Source organism: Dendropsophus ebraccatus, chromosome 6, assembly GCF_027789765.1.
Source record: "Dendropsophus ebraccatus isolate aDenEbr1 chromosome 6, aDenEbr1.pat, whole genome shotgun sequence".
Lineage (NCBI taxonomy): Eukaryota > Metazoa > Chordata > Amphibia > Anura > Hylidae > Dendropsophus > Dendropsophus ebraccatus.
Genome location: NC_091459.1, coordinates 62690019 through 62713847, shown reverse-complemented (window position 1 = coordinate 62713847; position 23829 = coordinate 62690019). Strand labels below are relative to the sequence as shown.

At 46.8% G+C, this 23829-nt stretch overlaps 1 protein-coding gene across 3 annotated transcripts in view; it reads left to right on the top strand.

Moving 5' to 3' along the window:
• Nucleotides 1-23829, top strand: part of LOC138795670 (probable cation-transporting ATPase 13A4) — a 276072-nt gene that overhangs the window by 193842 nt on the left and 58401 nt on the right. For all 3 annotated transcript variants that reach the window (XM_069975055.1, XM_069975057.1, XM_069975056.1), the window contains one exon: nt 22967-23084. In XM_069975055.1, coding sequence (XP_069831156.1) covers nt 22967-23084 — 118 coding nt within the window. The remainder of the gene's footprint in view (nt 1-22966; nt 23085-23829) is intronic.

Genomic DNA, 23829 nt, shown 5'->3' with positions numbered 1-23829 from the left:
ACTGAGCACGGAGGATTTCTGCAAAGCACAACACCCTCAATTTTCTCTCAGTAAGTTCATAGATAAGCACTGACCTTTCTGACCCCTGAATCCTGTGTTTTAGGTGCCCAGACAGTCTACAAACAGCTGACCTTCATGTCACCTCTTCCTGCTCCCTCATCTCCCTCGGCCCCTCCCCCATCCATAAGGATAGAATGGGAGAGCAGAGCCCGTCTTCACTGGCTTCTCTGTAATGAAGACGTGTTTGCCTGATAATGCACAGATAAGAAGTCAGGGGGGGAGGCTGGGAGATTGCTTCTTAAATACAGAAGGAGGCTTTTTTGGCTGATGAAACCTATTACAGAGTTGCTTAAAATCGCTTATACTACTGATTTCTGCAATAAAAAAAAAAAAAAACATGACAGTTACGCTTTAACCCCTTAAGGACAGAGCCAATTTAGATTTTTGCGTTTTCGTTTTTTCCTCCTTGTGCATCAAAGGCCATAGCACTTGCATTTTTCCACCTAGAAACCCACATGAGCCCTTATTTTTTGCGTCACTAATTGTACTTTGCAATGACAGGCTGAATTTTTGCATAAAGTACACTGGCAAATCAGAAAAAAATTCAAAGTGTGGTGAAATTGAAAAAAAAAAACACATTGGGCCACATGTCGGCGAACGGATGATTTTCGGCGGAAAGTGCCGATTTGCGTATTTTTTTTTACGCAAATGGCCGATTTGCGAATAAAATATTCGCAAATCGGCACTTTCCGCCGAGTACACCAGGGGGCGGAAAGGGGGCGGAAAAGGGGCGGAAAGTGGGCGGAACGGAGGGCGCGGACTCAGAGTCCGCGCGATTTACCATCCGTTCCGCCAAAATGTACGCCGAAAACCTACTCCAGTCCTCAGCTGGCGTAGGTTTTCGGCGGTGCGCAACGGCGCGCACGGGATTTATGTAGAGGCAGTCCGCCTCTACATAAATTTTCGTAACGCCGGAGCTGCGGGGGCAATTTTACGTCCGGCGTAAAAAACGCCGACTTAATAAATGCCTCCCACTTTGTTTATTTGGGGGAAATGTGTTTTTACGCCATTCGCCCTGGGGTAAAATTGACTTGTTATGCACGTTCCTCAAGTCGTTACGATTAAAAGGATATATAACATGTATAACTTATATTGTATCGGATGGCCTGTAAAAAATTCAAACCATTGTCAACAAATATACGTCACTTAAAACCGCTCCATTTCCAAGCTTATAGCGCTTTTATCCTTTGGTCTATGGGGCTGTGTCAGGTGTCATTCTTTGCGCCATGATGTGTTCTTTCTATTGGTACCTTGATTGCGCATATACAACTTTTTGATCGCTTTTTATTACAATTTTTCTAAATTTGATGCGACCAAAAATGCGCAATTTTGCACTTTGGGATTTTTTTGCGCTTACGCCATTCACCGTACGAGATCAGGAATGTGATTAATTAATAGTTCGGGCGATTACGCATGCGGCGATAGCAAACATGTTCGTTTATTTATTTATTTGTTTACTTTTATTTATAACCTGGGAAAAGGGGGGTGATTCAGACTTTTATTAGGGGAGGGGGCTTTTTATTGACAACAACACTATATTTTTTTTTTTTTACACATATACTAGAAGCCCCCCTAGGGGACTTCTAGTATATACACTTTGATCTCTCATTGAGATCTCTGCAGCATAGATATGCTGCAGAGATCCATGAGATCGGCACTCGTTTGCTTTCGGCTGCTGCAGCCAGAAGTAAACGAGTGCCGAGCCGGGGACGGCGCCATCTTGGAGCGGCCCCCGGCCGGCTTCAGAAACGGAGATCGCTCCTCCGGGACAACGTCCCGGAGGAGCGATCTCCGCCACTAGACACCAGGGAGACGCTGGATCCGGTAATCGGATGCAGCTGTCATGTTTGACAGCTGCATCTGATTACTGTATTAACGGGCACGGCGATCGGACCGTGCCCGCTAATACCTGCGGTCCCGGGCTACAAGCGGCACCCGGGACCGCCGCAGTTCAGAGCGGGGTCGCCGGGCGGCCCTGCTCTGAACGCCCTTACCGGCGTTTTTTCCTCCTTGTGCTTACAAGGCCATAGCACTTGGATTTTTCCACCTAGAAACCCGCATGAGCCCTTATTTTTTGCGACACTAATTGTACTTTGCAATGACAGGCTGAATTTTTGCATAAAGTACACTGCGAAACCATAAAAAAATTCAAAGTGTGGTGAAATCGAAAAAAAAAAATGCATTTTGTTTATTTGGGGGAAATGTGTTTTTACGCCATTCGCCCTGGGGTAAAACTGACTTGTTATGCATATTCCTCAAGTCGTTACGATTACAGCGATATATAACATGTATAACTTTTATTGTATCTGATGGCCTGTAAAAAATTCAAACCATTGTCAACAAATATACGTCACTTAAAATTGTTCCATTCCCAGGCTTATAGCGCTTTTATCCTTTGGTCTATGGGGCTGTGTGAGGTGTCATTTTTTGCGCCATAATGTGTTCTTTCTATTGGTACCTTTAATGCGCATATATGACTTTTTGATCGCTTTTTATTACAATTTTTCTAGATTTGATGTGCCCAAAAATGCACAATTTTTGCACTTTGGGATTTTTTTGCGCTGACACCGTTTACCGTGCAAGATCAGGAATGTGATTAATTAATAGTTCGGGCGATTACGCACGCGGCGATAGCAAACATGTTTATTTATTTATTCATTTGATTACTTTTATTTAAAACCTGGGAAAAGGGGGGTGATTCAGACTTTTATTAGGGGAGGGGGCTTTTTACTATTAACAACACTTTTTTTTTTACTTTTACACTTATACTAGAATCCCCCCTAGGGGACTTCTAGTATAAGTGCTTTGATCTATCATAGAGATCTCTGCAGCATAGATATGCTGCAGAGATCCATGAGATAGGCACTCGTTTAATTCCGGCTGCTGCAGCCAGAAGTAAATAAGTGCCGAGCCGGGGACAGCGCCATCTTGGAGCGGTCCCGGCCGGCTTCAGTTACGGAGATCGCTCCTCCGGGATAACATCCCGGAGGAGCGATCTCCCCACTAGATACCAGGGATGACGCTGCGTCCGGTAATCGGATGCAGCTGTCAACTTTGACAGCTGCATCTGATTACTGTATTAGCGGGCACGGCGATCGGACTGTGCCCGCTAATACCTGCGGTCCCGGGCTACAAGCGGCAACCGGGGTCGCCGCGCGGCCCCGCTCTGAACGTCCCTAACGGCATCAGGGTGTAAATATACGCCCTATGTCGTTAAGGGGTTAAGGTCCAAATAGGCTTGGTCCCTAAGTGATTAAGAGCGACTTTGGTACCATCTCTTTAAAATTGACTTTGGTACTGGCATTTTGAGAGCGGCGTTGCTACCGTGCCTTTCAGAGCTAATTCGGTACTGGCCAGTTTGCTTAGTGTCAGTTCGCTTTGTTCTGTGAAGTGAAATTATAGCGATTTGCTCCAAGTCGCCTACAAGCCACACTGTGATGTCAGCAGTCGCCGCCCTCTATATATAGGGTGATTTTTTTCTGAAGGTGGGCAGTCAGCTGTGTGTGATGGAGAGTAGGTTGCAGCAGACAAAGAGCAGAGCAGGGAGAGCAATAAAGAGATGTAGGGATAGAGAGGAAAGGATAGAAGGACGCACTGTGGAAAGATTGTGGGTGGTTTTCTGTGGCAGCTGGGAAGCCAGTGTCCAGTATACAAAGTAACTGGGTGCTGATTTTGTGCATTATACCAAGTCACTGCGTGTGCATTACAAATGCATGGGTGCTGTTTGTGCTTTAAAGCAAGTTGCTGGGTGGACATCATACTAAGTCACTGAGTGTGCATTCCAAGCGATTGGGTGCAGTCAAAACACATCCAAGGAACTTGACTTTTAATGACACCAGGGCCTGGTTTCGCCTTGAGAAGTGCTTGAGAAAGACTGCTGTTAGGAAATGTTGCACTGGTATAATTAACCTAGAAGACCCTGGGCGTACCCTAACGTCCTAGGCCGCCTAGGGGTGTTCAGAGCGGGTCTGTGCGACGCCCCCGCTCTGAACCGCCGTGGTCACGAGTGCCGCATGTAGCCCTGGACCGCGGCTTTTAGCGCGCACAGTGCGATCGCCGTGCCCGCTAATTACGTAGTCAGATGCAGCTGTCAAAGTTGACAGCTGCATCTGATTACTATATGCAGCCTTATTCCTGGTGTCTAGTGGGGGGGATGCCCCCCCCATGACGCCATCGTGCAGGGGCGATCCCTGTGTCCGATACCTCCGGGGGTCTGCCCCTTAATGGCCCTGATCACCACTCGGCACTCGGTTGTTTTCAGCTGCAGCAGCCGAAAGCAATCGAGTGCTGATTTCATTGATCTATGCAGTATAACTATACTGCATATATCTCAATGAGAGATCAGTGTACTTAAACTAAAAGTCCCCCAGGGGGGCTTCTAGTATAAGTGTAAAAAAATCAAAAAGTGTTATTATTAATAAAAAAAAAACCCTCCCCTAATAAAAGTTTGAATTACCCCCCTTTTCCCATTTTATAAATAAATAAATAAACATATTTGGTATTGCTGCGTGCGTAATCACCCAAAATATTAATTTATCACATTCCTGATATTGCACGGTAAACGGCGTAAGGGTGAAAAAATCCCAAAGTGCAAAATTGTGCATATTTGGTCGCATCAAATGCAGAAAAATTGTAATAAAAAGCGATCAAAAAGTCGCGTATGCGCAATCAAGGTACCAATAGAAAGTACACATCATGCCGCAAAAAATGACACCTCACATAGCCGATATCCGACCAAAGGATAAAAGCGCTATAAGCATGGGAATAGAGCAATTTTAACCCCTTCAAGACCAAGCCTATTTGCACCTAAAAGACCAGGCTCATTTTTCAAAATCTGACCTGTCTCACTTTATGCTCTTATAGCTCAGTGATGCTTTAACGTATGCTAGCGATTCTGAGATTGTTTTTTCGTCACATATGGCACTTTATATTAGTGGCAAAATTTGGTCACTACTTTGTGTGTGTTTTGTGAAAAACATCAAAATATCATGAAAAATTGAAAAAATTTGCATTTTATGAACTTTGAAATTCTCTGCTTCTAAAATAAGAAAGTTGTATCACATAAATTAGTTACTAAGTCACATTACCAAAAAACCTAAACCAAAAAAACTCTAATTTTTTCCAATAATATGTTCGTTTAGTTTGAAATTTCTCAATTTCACGAGGAACAAGAGAAAAAAAGTACACATAAGTCACCCCATTTTGGAAAGTGCACCCCTCAAAGAATTCATCTTAGTGTGTGGTGAGCATTTTGACCCCACAGGTATTAGAGGAAAGTATTCAGAAGTAGACAGTAAAAATGAAAAACTCGAAATTTTCCAATAATATGTTCCTTTAGTTTGAAATTTCTCAATTTCACGAGGAACAAGAGAAAAAAAGTACCACAAAATTTGTAACGCAGGTTCTCCTGAGTAAAAAGGTACCTCATATGTCGGTATAAACCACTGTATGGGCACACAGCCGGGCTCAGAAGGGAAGGAGCGCCAATTAGCTTTTTCAATGCAGATTTTGCTGAAGAAGTTTCTGAGCGCCAGGTGCGTTTGCAGTGCCCCTGTAGTGCCAGCGGGGTAAAATCTCGCCATAAGTCACTCCATTTTGAAAAGTGCTCCCCTCAAAGAATTCATCTTGGTGTGTGGTGAGCATTTTGACCCCACAGGTATTAGAGGAAAGTATTCAAAAATAGACAGTAAAAATGAAAACCTCGAATTTTTCCAATAATATGTTCCTTTAGTTTGAAATTTCTCAATTTCACGTGGAACAGGAGAGAAAATTCACCCAAAAATCTGTAACGCAGATTCTCCTGAGTAGAACGGTACTGCATATGTGGGTATAAACCACTGTATGGGCACACAGCCGGGCTCAGAAGGGAAGGAGCGCCAATTATCATTTCCTCCGCATCCTCCCTCATGGCGGCACCAAAATGGAGGATGCCCCTCCCATCACTATAGGGACAGGAAACAGAGAGAGTTTAAAGGGCAGCCCCACCCCCGACACCTCAGTGTTTTTCCTGTCCCTTCAGGGATGGGAGCAGAGAGACTGCTCTCCAGAGCATCCAGGTACCTGGATCGATCGGGGCCATCACCTCCTTCCTTCCAGGGCCACGGAGGTCAGTACTCCTCTGGGCAGGAGTCCCCTGACAACTCGGGAGGAATCGGGCCTTCCGGAGGCTTCCCTTTCTCTCCTCCCTGTAGTCCGGTGTATCGCGCGACCGGAAGTGCCTTACACCAGTGGATCCGGGCAGAACTTCCAGGTAGCGCGGTGTGCGTCTGACGTCACCGGGAGCGGGTCAGGTGATCGCGGACTGCGCCGACGCACTGACGTCACCCGGAAGTGCTGCGTCCGGCGGCGCCGGATTCAAAAGGACGCAGGCTACTCTCAGGTTTGCAGCAGCAAGCGCAGACCGGGAGAAGATGGACTCCGATTCGCCTCGTTCTGTCTCTGCAGAACCTGCTGCTACTCTGGTGTCCGTGAGTATAGGCTGGGGGCCTTCTCCTCTACCCTTGTCCCTCTTCTCCTCTGGGCTGATCGGTGTTCTCTTACACTTGTGTTATAGGGAAGAATCACACTTCAGGGATCCAGAGGAGGACAAAGAGAATGTGCTGTTCGTGCTACTTGTCTTGATGATTCTTATACCAAGCTTCTATGTACTAACTGTATTAGCAAGGTTATCCAGGAGAAAAAGTCGGATCTTCTAAGTGATATTAGATCCATTATTAAGGATGAAGTCAGTTCTTCTTTGGCCAAAAGGCTTCCGGCAGAGAGGGCATCTTCCCCTCCCCCCGCAAGCGGTCAAAATTACCAGGGATTTCCTCCTCTTCAGGCTCTGATGTGGAGGAAGTAAAGAACGCAGAGTCTGATAATGAATTAGAGGAGGGTGAAAGACCAGATTCTCCTCCTGAACAATCTCGTAAAAAATACTTTTTTGACTCTGGGGACACGGATACTCTCTTAAAAGCCATCTATAACACACTAGATATAGAAGAGGTGAAGGAAACAAAAACCGTACAAGATGAACTGTTTGGTGGCTTGCGTACACAAAAACGTAAGGGGTTTCCAATCAACCCAAATCTGAAGGAAATGATCCTTGATGAATGGAGGGAAGCAGAAAAGAGAATATTTGTGTCCAGAGAATTCAAAAAGAGACTCCCTTTTGATGAGGAAGAGTCTAAGTTATGGTGTGAAGTTCCCCTTGGGGACATTCAGGTCGCCAAGGTAGTAAAACGCACATCAATACCATAGCTAGAGCCCAGTTCAGATGGCTTCAACAGGTGAAGAACCATCTGAAATCAGGCTCTAAAAGGGAAAAATACTAGAAGCCTTTCCCCTTCTCAAAATGGCGGCAGGCTTTCTAGCAGACGCTTCAGCTGAATCGATTAGATTTGCGGCTAAATCAGGAGCCTTATCTAATTCAGTGAGACGATCCATTTGGATGAGATCTTGGTCTGGAGATATTTTTTCCAAGAACAAGCTCTGTTCTGTTAAATTTCAGGGGGATCATGTCTTTGGTCCGGAGCTAGACAAGATTCTAGAGTATGCTGCGGACAAAAAGAAAGATTTCCCGTTTGATAAAACCTCTAAAAAATCCCAGCCCTTTCGTAAAACCTCAGGGAAAAATGAATATAAAGGGAAAGGGAAATCAGGCAGATGGAGCTACCCTAAAGGTATAAAGGGAAAAATTTTTATCCTTAACTCCAAATATAGCTCCAACTCAAATACCAACACTGATAAGAAATGACGTTCTCCCTGTCGGGGGAAGGCTCCTGAAATTCTCGGGGATCTGGGATTCAATAACTTTGAATCCTTGGGTACTTTGGTTACTATCCTCGGTGTAACGCCTGGAGTAGTGGATCCACTGGACCGTCACCAGCGATGGCACTAACCTCACCAGGGAGCGGAGTCTAAGGGGCCGCTGGTTTTCACCAGAGCCCGCCGCAAGGCGGGATGGACTTGCTGCGGAAGGCGACCCCCAGGTCGCTACCCCTGGCTTGGTTGCTAGTGACGGCAGGCGAGGCGTGGCAGGAGCAGTAGGCAGGAGATGGTGCTGGCAGAGGTCTGTAGGCGTAACCGCAGGTGACAGGCTGAACACAGGAGCAATGGAGTAACAGGGGAGCAGGAACCAGGAACAAGGACTAGGGACCAGGTAGCGGATAGGAATCAGGAACAAGGACTTGGGACCAGGTAGAGGATAGGAATCAGGAACAACAGGGAGCTGGGCCAAACGCTATGGGAACGCTATGGGAACGCTATGACTGTATTGCCCGCAGATGGAGGTAGGTCCGTGATGAAATCCATCCCAATGTGGTGCCAGGGATGGTCCGGGACTGGCAAGGGCAAAAGTAGGCCGGCAGGTCTTTGACGGGGAGACTTATTCCTGGCACAGACTGCACAGGAAGCCACAAAGTCCTTGACATCCTGGAGGAGATTGGGCCACCAGTAGTGACGGGAGATCAATTGCCCGGTCTTTTGGGCTCCTGGATGCCCGGCCACCAAAGAGGAATGTCCCCACTTCAAGATGCGTTTTCGGAGTGCGGGGCGCACATAAGTCTTACCGGGAGGCAGTCTCTGCAGAGCAGAAGTGGCAACTGGTACTAGGCGGTCGGGAGGTATTATGTGACGAGGAGATTTCTCTTGCCCCATGACATCGGATGCTCGGGATAATGCATCGGCCTTAGTATTCTTCTCGGCTGGACGGAAATGAATAGTAAAGTTGAACCGAGAGAAGAAGAGGGACCACCTGGCCTGCCGGGGATTGAGGCGTTGAGCCGATTGGAGGTAGAGGAGGTTCTTGTGGTCCGTGTAGATGTTAACGGGATGTTTAGCCCCCTCTAGTAGATGACGCCACTCCTCCAGTGCCAACTTAATAGCCAGGAGTTCACGGTCTCCAATCGTATAGTTCCTCTCGGCCGGGGAGAAAGTCTTAGAAAAGAAGCCGCTGGTTCTGGTCTTGCCTGATGTGTCCCTTTGCGAGAGGACGGCTCCTGCGCCCACAGAGGATACATTGACTTCAAGAGAAAACGGCCTGGAGACAACCGGACGGACTAGAGCAGGAGCAGAGGCAAAGGCAGACTTTAGGCTATTGAAGGCTTGTTCAGCCTCTGGAGGCCAACGTCTGGGATCCGCCTTCTTCTTGGTGAGAGCCATTATGGGTGCGACCAGGGTAGAAAAGTGAGGGATGAATTGCCAATAATAGTTGGCGAATCCAAGGAAACGTTGGATAGCTCTAAGTCCCACAGGACGTGGCCACTGGAGGACAGCTGAGAGCTTGGCCGGATCCATTTGTAGACCCTGGTCGGAGACGATATACCCAAGAAACGGAAGACTGATGGAAAACGCACTTCTCTAGCTTGGCGTATAGATGATTGGCCCATAGTCTTCGTAGGACCTGACACACTTGTGCCACATGAGTCTGCTGGTCAGGGGAGAAGACCAAAATGTCGTCCAGATAGACAATACCGCAGACATAGAGGAGGTCTCGGAAGATATCGTTCACGAATTCCTGGAAGACCGCTGGGGCATTGCATAGGCCGAATGGCATGACCAGATATTCGTAGTGCCCATCTCTGGTGTTGAAAGCGGTCTTCCATTCGTCTCCTTCACGAATACGGATCAAGTTATACGCTCCCCTGAGATCCAGCTTGGAGAAGATCCTAGCTCCACGAAGACGGTCGAATAGTTCGGGAATTAGCGGAAGAGGATAGCGGTTCTTGACAGTCACCTTATTTAAGCCCCGGTAGTCAATGCATGGGCGGAGGGATCCGTCCTTCTTCTGCACAAAGAAAAATCCAGCGCCAGCGGGAGACGTGGATTTACGGATGAAGCCCTTCTGTAAGTTCTCCCGGATGTAGGAGGACATGGCTTCAGTCTCGGGCACAGAGAGAGGGTATACTCGACCACGTGGAGGAGAAGTTCCTGGAAGAAGGTCTATAGGGCAATCATAGGGCCAATGAGGTGGTAGAGAGTCCGCCTCCTTAGCCGAGAAGACATCAACGAAGTCTTGGTAATCCTCCGGTAGTCCAGACAGAGGCTTGGCGTAAGCAGGTGACCTCGTAGAGCACTTGGGTTGAGGAGACCTCAGACACCTATTTGGACAGTCTTGGCCCCAACTGAGAACCTACCCAGTTCTCCAGTCAAGCTTAGGGGTATGTAATTGCAGCCAAGGTAGACCCAGCAGGATGTTGGAAGAGGAATGGCGCAAGACGTAGAAGGAAATCCTTTCCTGATGTAAGGCGCCCACCTGGAGGATAAGGGGTCCAGTCTGGCAGTGTACAGCTTCGTTAAGAATCTCGCCCGTGACCGAAGAGATAGACCGGGGTTGGGCTAGCTGGATCACGGGAAGCCGCCATCTATGGACCAACGAAGCAGAAATGAAACTGCCAGCAGCGCCAGAGTCGATGAGGGCAGTGGTCTGGAGAACTTGCCCAGAGGGTGTCTGGATGGAGACTGGCATAGTCAACCTTGGAGAGGTGGCATTCACACCTAGGGGGGCCTCTCCCACTGGGCCTAGGTGCGAGCGTTTCCTGGACGCTGAGGACGTTGGGGACATCTCTGCTGATAGTGATCAGCACCACCGCAATAAAGGCAGAGATTCAGCTCAAGTCGACGGGCCCTCTCATCGGTCGTCAGGCGAGCTCGTTCTACCTGCATAGGTACTTCTGGAGACGACTGAGGCATAGGAGCAACGGGATTCTGGAACACCGGTGCCAGCCGAGGATGGCGACGGGGCAGACTCAGACGCCGTTCTTGCCGGACCTCCTCCTCTCTCTCGGAAAACCTGGTGTAGACTCTGGTAGCCAGAAGAATGAGTTCATTCAAGGAGGTAGGCAGGTCTCGGGCAGCAAGCACATCTTTCACTCGACTGGACAGGCCCTTTTTAAAGGTGGCAACTAGAGCGGCCTCATTCCAGTCTAGTTCTGCAGCCAGGGTGCGGAACTGGATGGCATAATCACTAACGGAGGAAGTTCCTTGGGATAGGTTGAGGAGAGCAGTCTCAGCCGAAGACGCACGGGCAGATTCCTCAAAGACAGAACGGAACTCGGCCAGGAAGATTCGGAGATTAGCAGCAACAGGATCATCACGGTCCCACAGTGGTGTGGCCCAGGCCAGAGCTCTACCTTCCAATAGGCTGATGATGAAAGCCACTTTAGAGCGCTCGGTGGCAAACTGACTGCTTAGAAGTTCGATATGCATAGTGCATTGGGTCAGGAATCCTCTGCACAACTTGGGGTCACCTCCATATTTACTTGGGAGAGCCAGTCGTAGTTTAGCAGAGGCTGCAGGAGGTGATGACTGCTGAGCTGTGGTATGCTGCTGTACGGCTGCAGTCAGTTGTTGGATCAGCTGTGACTGTTGCTGGATCTGTTGAGCCTGTAGGGCGACCACTCGGGCTACTTCGCGGATATCAGGCACCTCGCCGGGATCCATGGTTGGAGCCTACTGTAACGCCTGGAGTAGTGGATCCACTGGACCGTCACCAGCGATGGCACTAACCTCACCAGGGAGCGGAGTCTAAGGGGCCGCTGGTTTTCACCAGAGCCCGCCGCAAGGCGGGACGGACTTGCTGCGGCAGGCGACCCCCAGGTCGCTACCCCTGGCTTGGTTGCTAGTGACAGCAGGCGAGGCGTGGCAGGAGCAGTAGGCAAGAGATGGTGCTGGCAGAGGTCTGTAGGCGTAACCGCAGGTGACAGGCTGAACACAGGAGCAATGGAGTAACAGGGGAGCAGGAACCAGGAACAAGGACTAGGGACCAGGTAGCGGATAGGAATCAGGAACAAGGACTTGGGACCAGGTAGAGGATAGGAATCAGGAACAACAGGGAGCTGGGCCAAACGCTATGGGAAGCATGTAGAGGCTCCAACACCTGTAGTGGGGCAGGGCTGGAATATATAGGGAGTGATTGTGCATACACCAATTAGGGGCGGACTGGCCCTTTAAATCTGAGACAGCCGGCGCGCGCGCGCCCTAGGAGGCGGGGACGCACCGCCGGCCGGCACAGACGGAGACAGGAGTGGGGCGAGGTAAGGCGCCCCCCGGGGCCGAACTAACAGCAGCGTCGGGTCCCTGCACAAGGACCCCGGCGGCTGCATGGGGCAGAGGGAGGTCGCGGCGGCGGCCCAGAGCACGGGACGCCGCCGCGGCCGCGACACTCGTGTTACAAAATAGAGTTCGGGAGCCTTCCACCCGACAGATTCCAGGTCACCAGACCCTCATCCCACTCGGACCTCTTGTTAATCCAACAGGGAGTCCGAGATTTAATCGCCCTGGGTGCAGTAGTCCCAGTACCTTTATCTCAGTTGGGAGCCAGACATTACTCCAGGTTATTTCTAGTAAAAAAAACAAATGGAACCCACCGGACGATAATAAATCTGAAATATCTAAACCGCTGGGTTCTCTACAAAAGATTCAAAATTGAGTCCATCAGGAGTATTGTTCCATTAATTCCTCAGGGGTCAGTAATGTGTTCGATAGACCTCAAGGACGCGTACTACCACGTTCCCATTCAAGAGTGGAGTCAGAGGTTCCTGAGATTTGCTATAGAGATGGACGGGTCAGTAAAACATTTTCAATTTCTTTGTCTACCGTTCGGGATCTCTTCGGCCCCAAGGGTATTCTCGAAAATAGTGATAGAGATGGTAGCATACCTCAGGAGGAGGGGAATAGTAATATTCCCCTACCTCGACGATTTCCTGCTAGTAGCCAGATCCGTCCAAGCCTGCCAGGACCACCTCAACCTGGTACTGGACTTATTCCAGGAACTGGGTTGGATTATCAATTACCAAAAGTCAGACCTCTTTCCCTCCACTCAAAAAATCTTCCTAGGGGTCATGTTAGACTCGGAGAATCAGATATCTCTTCTACCACAACAAAAGAAGGTAAATCTGATCCAAAAATTCAAGTCTTTCAAAAAGAAAAATTCAGTATCCATCCAAGAATGCATGAAAATTCTAGGACTAATGACATCATGCATCCAGTCAGTAGCCTGGAGCACATTCACATTCAAGGAAACTTCAAAAATTGACACTGTCGTCATGGAACAGGTCGCTTTTGTCACTAGACAAGATGATAAAGTTACCAGTCCAGGTCAAATCATCAGTAACATGGTGGTTAAACCCCGAGAATCTTTTGCATGGGGTAAACTGGATATTGGAACCAATTCTACCTCTAACGACAGATGCGAGCCTAGAAGGTTGGGGGGCCCACATTCCGGGCAAGATGTGCCAAGGGATATGGACCCAAGAAACACGAGCAAGATCATCCAATTTTCGGGAGCTCCGGGCTGTCTGGGAAGCCCTAAAAAATATGGACAGCAGCCTACAGGGACAACATGTAAAAATATTCTCAGACAACATGACAACGGTAGCCCTAATAAAACATCAAGGGGGCACCAGACATCCTCACCTTCAGTCCTTAATCCCCAAGATCATGACCTGGGCAGAGGGGTCGGTCCTCTCCCTTACGACAATACACTTGAAGGGGACCGAGAATCGAGTAGCAGACTACCTAAGCCGTTCCCGGGTAGATCCGGAAGAATGGGAACTGAACCCAGAAGTTTTCCAACAGATTGTGGAAAGATGGGGAGTCTCATCAATAGATCTTTTTGCAAGCGCAAAAAATACAAAAGTTGCCAGATTCTACTCGCTGAATCCAAGGGAAAATCCAGTAGATGTAGATGTTCTATCCCACAGTTGGAAACAAGGCCTGTGTTATGCCTTTCCTCCATTTCCTCTGATTCCAGCAGTAATAAGGAAGACACGTCTGGATCAAGCGACTGTGATTCTTCTAGTCCCCAAATGGCCCAAAAGAAACTGGTACCCAGCTCTAGAAAACATGGCAATACAAACTCCTTTTCCCCTACCTCACAGGCCAGACCTTCTACGTCAGGGTGCTCTTCTTTTTCCAGAAGTTCAAAAATTGAACTTGACCGCGTGGATCCTGAGAGGGTAATCCTGAAGAAACAAGGATTCTCGGATGCAGTTATTTCAACGATCCAAGAGGGAAGGAAATCCTCAACGAATAGTTGCTACTTAAGAATCTGGAAAAAATTCTGCTCATGGTCAGGTAACTCAACACCTAATCTAAATTCCCCTGACATTCCGTTAATCCTTAGTTTTCTACAGGATGGCCTGGATCTGGGGTTAAGCTGCAGTTCCATCAAGGTCCAAGTCTCAGCTTTATCTAGCTTCTTTCAGACATCTCTCATGGACTCTCCAGTAGTCAAGAGATTCATTCGAGGTGCGGAGAGAATAAGACCGTGAGTAAAATCCCAGTATCCCCCTTGGGATCTGAATATAGTTTTATCAGGGTTAATGATGGATCCATTTAAACCCTTGTCAGCATCAGAAATTAAAATCTAAACCTGGAAAACAGCCTTCCTGGTGGCGATAACATCTGCTCGCAGGGTTGGGGAAATCCAGGCCCTTTCTATTAAAGAACCGTTCATGAAAATCCTCGATGACAAGATCATCTTAAAGTGTCACTGTCGTGAAATTTTTTTTTTTGCAGAAATCAATAGTCCAGGCGATTTTAAGAAACTTTGTAATTGGGTTTATTATCCGAAAAATGCATTTTTATCATGAAAAAGCAGTTTGAAGCTCTCCCCCCTGTCTTCATTGTTCTCCTATGGAGAGAGCTAAACAAAAGACCAAAACAGGACAACAAAGAGTTAATCTACAAATATCTCACCGGTTATCTTCTTGGACAGTCACCACTGACCTGTCTGGGCTCGGATTACAGCTGTCACCCAGCTCCGTGCCGGTAATCCTCTGTTATCTGCTTTCTGCTGCCGGCTAACTCCCTCCTTCCTCCTCCCCCCTCCCCTCTCCCTAGAGCAGACAGGGTACGTCTCCTGCAACAAGTCACAATTTTCAGATTTTTCAGAGTGGATGAAAAAGAGGAAGGAGGGGGGGACCTGGGAAAAGACTTTTTACATGCAGATAATGGCAGATTTGGCTAATAAACCCAATTACAAAGTTTCTTAAAATCGCCTGGACTATTGATTTCTGCAAAAAAAAAAAAAATACGACAGTGACTCTTTAACCCTTTGAGGACCAGGCCCAAAATGACCCAGTGGACCGCGCAAATTTTGATCTTAGTGTTTCCGTTTTTCCCTCCTCCCCTTCTAAGAGCTCCAGCACTTTCAGTTTTTCATCTACAGGCCATGTAATGGCTTATTTGTTACAGGAATAGTTGTACTTTGTAATGGCGTCATTCATTTTACCATAACATGTATGAGAGAATCCCAAATATATTATTTATGAAGATATAAATTGGTGAAATCGCTAAAAAGAATGCAATATGGTAACGTTTGGGGGGTTCCTGTGTCTACGTAATGCACTATATGGTAAAAGCGACATGATACCATTACTCTATAGGTCAGTCCGAACACAACCATATGCAGGTTTACGCAAATTCTCTAATGTTATATATATTTTTTTAATGAAATCCTTTTTTTTGGCAATTAATTATAAATAAAATGGGACTATTGTGACGCTTATAACGGTTTTAGTTTTTCACCTACGGGGCTGTATGGGGTGTCATTTTTTCCGCCATGATCTCTAGTTTTTATTAATACCATATTTGTGAAGATCGGACGTTTTGATCACTTTTTATTAATTTTTTTATATATATAATGTAACATAAAATCGGTAATCCGTGCACTTTTTTCCCTCTTTTCGTGTACGCTGTTTACCGTTCGCAATGACGCTTGTTATATTTTAATAGATCGGACAATAACGCACGCTACGGTATATTATATGTTTATCTATTTATTTATTTTTATATGTTTTATTTATATAATGGGAAAGGGGGGTGATTTCAACTTTTATTGGGGGAGGGGTTTTGGGGTAGTGTGTTAGTGTTTTTAACTGTTTTTTTTACACATTTGAAGTCCCTTTGGGGGACTTTTACATTCACTAGTTTGATTTGTACACTGATGAATGCTATGCCATAGGCATAGCATTGATCAGTGTTATCGGCGATCTGCTCATTGAGCCTGCCTGTGCAGGCTTAGAGTAGCAGATCGCCAATCGGACCGCACGGAGGCAGGTGAGAGACCTCCGGCAGTCCGTTTTACCGATCGGGACCCCCGCAGTCACACTGCGGGGGTCCCGATCGGTAAGTGACAGGGGACTCCCCCTGTCACTTACACTTAAACGCCGCGGTCGATCGCGGCGTTTAAGGAGTTAATCACACGCGGCAGCGCGATCGCTGCAGCGTGTCATTACCGGTGAGGTCCCGGCTGCTGATTGCAGCCGGCCCCCACCTGCTATGAAGCGCGCTCCGCTCTGGAGCACGCTTCATAGCGGGAGAAACACCCAGGGCGTACAGGTACGCCCTAGGTCGTCTGGGGACAGACTTCCATGGCGTAACTATACGCCCTGGGTCGTCTAGGGGTTAAAGCACAATCCTGAATTCTATCCCAAGGTGTTCTCTGAATTCCATCGTGAGCAAGAAATCATTCTTCCCTCTTTCTGTCCTCATCCCTCCTCGGAGAAAGAGAGGAAATTTCATACGCTAGACGTAAGGAGATCTGTACTTCACTATTTAGAGTCAACCAAAACATGGAGAACAGATAACAACTTGTTCGTACAATACGGAGGTAAAAGCTCATTCAACCAGAGCCATTTCTTCATCCTGGGCCGAGAGAGCTGACGCTTCGCCAGACCAAATCTGCAGGGCAGCAACGTGGTCTCCTCTATCCACACGTTCGCCAAGCACTATCGTCTGGATGTCGTAGCTGCCAGAGATGGTGCCTTTGGGTGGAAGGTTCTGCAGGCAGCAGTTCCACCCTAATCTACTAATCGGGTATGTCTCCATTTTGGTGCCGCCATGAGGGAGGATGCGGAGGAAAGTTCGAATTATGCTCACCGTTAATTCGGTTTCCGCGAATCCCTCATGGCGGCACCACCGTATATCCCCCCCTAACTACTGGTGGCGGTTTATATAATCATATCCTTGGTTATTTGGAAAGCACTGAGGTGTCGGGGGTGGGGCTGCCCTTTAAACTTTCTCTGTTTCCTGTCCCTACAGTGATGGGAGGGGCATCCTCCATTTTGGTGCCGCCATGAGGGATTCGCGGAAACCGAATTAACGGTGAGCATAATTCGAACTTTTCAGTGCATGATTTTTCTAAAGAAGTTTCTGAGCACCAGGTGCGTTTGCAGAGCCCCTGTAATGTCTACAGAATAGAACTCCCCCCAAAGTCACCCCATTTCGGAAAGTACACCCCTCAAAGAATTCATTTTGGGGTAGGATGAGCATTTTGGCCCCACAGGTATTAGAGGAAAGTATTCAAAATTGGCCAGTAAAAATGAAAAACTTGAATTTTTCCAATAATTTGTTGGTTTAGTTTGAAATTTCTGCATTTCACAAGGAACAGGAGAAAAAATGTACCCCAAAATCTGTAACGCAGGTTCTTCTGAGTACAATGGTACCCCATATGTGGGCATAAACCACTGTATGGGCACACAGCAGGGCTCAGAAGGGAAGGAGCGCCAATTTGCTGGAGCAAAACCGCAGCTAGTAATAGTTATTAGAATAGTGCAGTTACTAAAATAAAATAAAAAAATTAGATTACAGGTAATGTGGGGTGGTTACGGACAGTCTGGGGTGGTTACGGACAGTCTGGGGTGGTTCCGGGTAATCTAGAGGTGGGGGGCAGTCTGAGGTGGTTCCGGGTAATCTGGGGTGGTTCCGGGTAATCTAAAAGTGGGGGGCAGTCTGAGGTGGTTACGGGTAATCTGGGGTGGTTACGGGTAATCTGGGGTGGATACGGTCAACATGGGGTGGTCACGGGCAACCTGCTGTGGTTACGGCAACCTGGGGTGGTTAGAGGCAACCTGCTGTGGTTAGAGGCAAAGTGGGGTGGTTACGGACAATCTGGGGTGGCTACGGACAATCTGGGGTGGTTATAGGCAACCTGCTGTGGTTACGGACAATCTGGGGTGGTTACGGACAATCTGGGGTGGTTACGGACAATCTGGGGTGGTTACAGACAATCTGGGGGGGTTACAGACAACCTGGGGTGGTAACAGGCAACGTGGGCTGAATACGGACAACCTGCTGTGGTTACAGACAATCTAGGGTGGTTACAGGCAACCCTCTGTGGTTACGGGCAACGTGGGGTGGTTACGGACAATCTGGGGTAATTACGGACAATCTGGGGTGGTAACGGACAATCTGGGGTGGTTACAGGCAACCTGCTGTGGTTACGGATAAACTGAAGTGAAGTGTGGTGGTCAAAGGCGACATGTGGTGGTCAGAGGCAAGGTGCGGTGGTCAGAGGCAAGGTGCGGTGGTCACAGGCGACGTGCGGTGGTTTGCGTGCAATCTGGGGGGTTACATGTAATCTGGCATGATTACGGGCAACCTGGGGTGGTTATGCGCAACCTGCGGTGGTTAAGGGCAACCTGGGAGGGGGTTACAGACAATCTAGAATTGTTACGGATAGACTGAAGTGCTTATAGGTAATCTGGGGTGGGTACATGTAATTTGGGGTGGTTACAGGCAATCTGGGGTGATTACGGACAATCTGGAGGGGGTCACTGGCAACGTGCGGTGGTTACGGGCAACGTGCGGTGGTTACGGGTAATCTGGGGGGTTACGTGCAATCTGACGTGATTACGGACAACCCGGGGTTCTTACGGGCAACGTGCGGTGGTTACGGGCAACCTGCGGTGGTTAGGGGTAATCTGGGGAGGGGTTAGGGGTAATTTGGGAGTAAACTGCAATTATTACTATAATAAAAAGTGTGTGTTTTATTTTTTTGTGTGTTTGTCACTTTTTGTACTTTATACATTCATTTTCACTGTATTACTATGATTACTGTGATATTTTCTATCACAGTATTCATAGTTCAGTGACAGAGACCAAATTGGTCTCTTTTACTTTAAATTTTCAGAGCTGGCTGGTTGTGGAGCGCATGCGCACTTCATAACCAGCCAGGACGCCGAACAGGAAGGATACTCTGTTCACAGTGATGGCGGCGGCCATCTTGGGTCTTATGGCCGCCGCGGGGAGGGGGGATAGTGATCGGGGCACTGGGGGGCTGGTCTGTGGTCTGATTTTACTTATTTCATCTCCCCCCACTGTGGAGATGAAATATAGCGGCCGCACGGCCCACTAGTGACCGCCGTTTCGGCGGTCACTAAGTGGTTAATGGGGGTCAGCTGCGGGATCACAGCTGATCCTCATTATCTCCGGTGCTGTACACAGATGAGAGCAGGATCGCTGTCTCTGCAGCGATCCCACTCTCATCGTAAAGCCCCCCTCAGTCAGGAACGTATATATACATTCCTACTGCACGGGGCATGTGCAATAGGAACGTATATATACAGATTGCTGACGTGAAGGGGTTAAAGAACATATATTTGTTAACAATGGTTTGAATGTTTTAAAAGCTATCAGATAAAATAAAAGTTATACATTTTACATATGTAATTGTAACAACTTGAGGAACATATACAGTGGGGAAAAAAGTATTTAGTCAGTCATCAATAGTGCAAGTTCTCCCACTTAAAAAGATAAGAGGCATCTGTAATTTACATCATAGGTAGACCTCAACTATAAGAGACAAAATAAGAAAACAAATCCTGAAAATCACATTGTCTGATTTTGTAAGAATTTATTTGCAAATTATGGTGGAAAATAAGTATTTGGTCACCTACAAACAATCAAGATTTCTGGCTCTCACAGACCTGTAACTTCTTCTTTAAGAGTCTCCTCTTTCCTCCACTCATTACCTGTAGTAATGGCACCTGTTTAAACTTGTTATCAGTATAAAAAGACACCTGTGCACACCCTAAAACAGTCAGACTCCAAACTCCACTATTGTAAAGACCAAAGAGCTGTCAAAGGACACCAGAAACAAAATTGTAGCCCTGCACCAGGCTGGGAAGACTGAATCTGCAATAGGCAACCAGCTTGGAGTGAAGAAATCAACTGTGGGAGCAATAATTAGAAAATGGAAGACATACAAGACCACTGATAATCTCCCTCGATCTTGGGCTCCACACAAAATCTCACCCCATGGGGTCAAAATGATCACAAGAACGGTGAGCAAAAATCCCAGAACCACGCGGGGGGACCTAGTGAATGAACTGCAAAGAGCTGGGACCAATGTAACAAAGCCTACCATCGGTTACACACTACGCCGCCAGGGACTCAGATCCTGCAGTGCCAGACGTGTCCCACTGCTTAAGCCAGTACATGCCTGGGCCCGTCTGAAGTTTGCTAGAGAGCATTTTGATGATCCAGAAGAGTATTGGGAGAATGTCCTTTGGTGTGATGAAACCAAAGTGGAACTGTTTGGTAAAAAGAATACTGAGTTGCATCCATCAAACACCATACCTACTGTAAAGCATGGGGGTGGAAACATCATGCTTTGGGGCTGTTTCTCTGCAAAGGGGCCAGGACGACTGATGCGGGTACATGAAAGAATGAATGGGGCCATGTATCGTGAGATTTTGAGTGCAAACCTCCATTCATCAGCAAGGGCATTGAAGATGAAACGTGGCTGGGTCTTTCAACATGACAATAATCCAAAGCACACCGCCAGGGCAACAAAAGAGTGGCTTCATAAGAAGCATTTCAAAGTCCTGGAGTGGCCTAGCCAGTCTCCAGATCTCAACCCTATAGAAAACCTTTGGAGGGAGTTGAAAGTCTGTGTTGCCAAGCAACAGCCCCAAAACATCACTGCTCTAGAGGAGATCTACATGGAGGAATGGGCCAACATACCAACAACAGTGTGTGCCAACCTTGTGAAAACTTACAGAAAATGTTTGACCTCTGTCATTGCCAACAAAGTATTGAGATGAAATTTTGTTACTGACCAAATACTTATTTTCCACCATAATTTGCAAATAAATTCTTACAAAATCAGACAATGTGATTTTCTGGATTTGTTTTCTCATTTTGTCTTCCATAGTTGAGGTCTACATATGGTGTCAATTACAGGCCTCTCTCATCTTTTTAAGTGGTGGAACTTGCACTATTGGTGACTGACTAAATACTTTTTTCCTCACTGTATAACAAGACAGTTTTACCCCACATTTAATTTTTTCCTGCTTTTGCAGTGTACTTTATGAACAAATTTAGCCCGTCATTGCAAAGTACAATTAGTGGCGCAAAAAATAAGGGCTCATGTGGGTTTCTAGGTGAGAAATGGCCTTTTAAGCACAGGGAGGAAAAAACAAAACCGCAAAAATTTTAATTGGCCCAGTCCTCTTTTTTAATTCTCTGGATGTGCATTATAGCAAGTCACTGGGTACTGGCTGAACATTATATCAATACTCTGGATGTGCATTATAACATGTAACTGGGTGCTGGCTGGGCATTATACCAAGTCACTTGGTCCTGGCTAGGCAATGGACCAATTGTCTGGGTGTATATTATACCAAATCACTGGGTGCTACCTGGACATTATACCAAGTCACCGGGTGCTGGCCCCAATTTAAAGTTACTCTGTACCCACAATCTGACCCCCCCAAACCGCTTCTATCTTCAGTTGGCTGCTTTTAATCCAAGATCTGTCCTGGGGTCCGTTCGGCAGGTGATGCAGTTTTTGTCCCAAAAAAAAAAAAACTTTTAAACTTGCAGCCCTGTGCCCAATGGCCATTGCCTAGATTGTGTATGCATTAGGCTTGCACAACCTCTCTGTCTCTCTCCCCCGCCCTCCTCAGATTTTCTATTATTCATCACCTGTGTCAGTACAGCACATGGGCTGGATCAACACCTGTGTAGCTTTCACTGCAAAGGAATAGGAAAAATGGTGAAGAGGGCGGGGAGGTGGGACAAAGGGGTGATGGTGTAAAGTTAGGGCACAGATATTCCAAGCCACGGCCGTTGGGCACAGGGCTGGAAGTTTAAAAGTTGTTTTGTAGGACAATAACTGCATCACCTGCCAAATGGACCCAGGACAGATCTTGGATTAAAAGCAGCTATCCGAAGGTACAAGTGGTTTGGGGGGGACAGATTGTGGGTACAGAGTCGCTTTAACCTAGGAGCACAGAGTGGTGTGACCTCTATTCGGCGTTGCTGCTACAGCACCGAAAGGGGGATGAGGGCTTAACTAATGAGTAGTGGACGTTCATAATGAGGAGCTAAAAATTAAAACAATTATTTTTTTTTTTACTGATTTAAAATTGAATTGAAATAGAATAAAAAAATAAATACAATTCAATTGAATTAAATACAAATTTTCCACTATCATAAAGTACAATATGTCACGAGAAAACAATCTCCGAATTGCCTAGATATGTAATAGCATCACAGAGCAGTACCTAAGGTGCTTGAGGCACACAATGAGCTGCCTGAATACTAGTCCCAATTTAACCTAGGAGTCCAGAGAGGTGTGACCTCCATTCAGCGTTGCTGCCACACCACCAAATGGGGGGTGAGAGCTGATCTAATGTGCAGCGGACATTCATAATATTTTTTTTAATTATTGAACTTAAATTTAATAAAATTTGAATTAAAATTACAATTGAAATTAAATTGAAATAATTGAAATTGAAATAAAATTAACACTTAAATCAATGCCACTCAAACTAACTGGGGAGACAAAGTTTACCACACAAGGGGAGGTGAAAGGGTACTTGTAGACAGATTGCAACATGTGAAATGTTTTACTAGAAAGATTTGCGATTTTCTGCAACTAATACATCAATGCCCACTGCTTTCCTGGGAGAAAATTGACATTACGCCACTTATTCACCAAAGTTCACTGCTTTCCATGGCAGAAAATGAATGATTGACTTTTGAAATTTGTTTGCATTTGATTCGTAATTTGGCACGACTCCAACTCAATATTTGTGAACCTCACAAAATGAATTTTTAACTGTTTTTCTCATCTCTAATAAATACCCTGCTGAAAACAATTGATGTATAGCATATTCATTATGTTCTGCTAAAGTTCCCATAGGATTTTTGGAAGAGCTGGAGCATTACACATTTCAAGGTTTACGCGTAATTGGCGTGGCCTACAAAAATCTGATGAATATCAAGTGTGAAGGTTTACCAAGCATTGAAAGGTGTGTATATGGAATATGCTGTTTGATAGGTTGGCACTATTTGTACAACAGAAATACAAAGAGAAAATATACACAGAGGACAGGACATCCATAAAATATTGTTCTGGGTGTCAAAGTGGAAAAGTACTTCACCTTTGACTTTAATTGAGGGGGTGGTAAACCAAATAAGAACCTATAATGTAGTTCACATCTCAGCTATTTGTTAGGGTATGTGCACACTGAGTAATTTAGATGGAAAATCCGTCGCGTAATCCGTCGCTCGCGCCAGCTCGCGGACAGCGGTGTGCGTCTTCACCCGTGTCATAGACTCCATTCAATGCACAGGTGGATTCCTTCCTCCGTCCAAAGAATGACCAAGTTCATTCTTTGGACCGAGGAAGTAATCCGCCCGTGCATAGAATGGAGTCTATGACACTGGTGGAGTCACGTGCGCCCGCCGCTATCCGCGAGCGATGGATTACGCAGCGGACTTTCCATCTAAATGACTCAGTGTGCACATACCCTTAAAGAGACTCTGTACCCACAATCTGACCCCCCCTAAACGCTTGTACCTTCGGATAGCTGCTTTTAATCCAAGATCTGTCCTGGGTGGGGTCCGTTTGGCAGTTATTGTCCTAAAAGCAACTTTTAAACTTACAGCCCCGTGCCCTATGGGCGTGACTTAGAATATCTGTGCCCTTACTTTGCACCACCCCTCCGTCCCTCCACCACACCCTCTTCATCATTAGGAATGCCCCTGAAACAT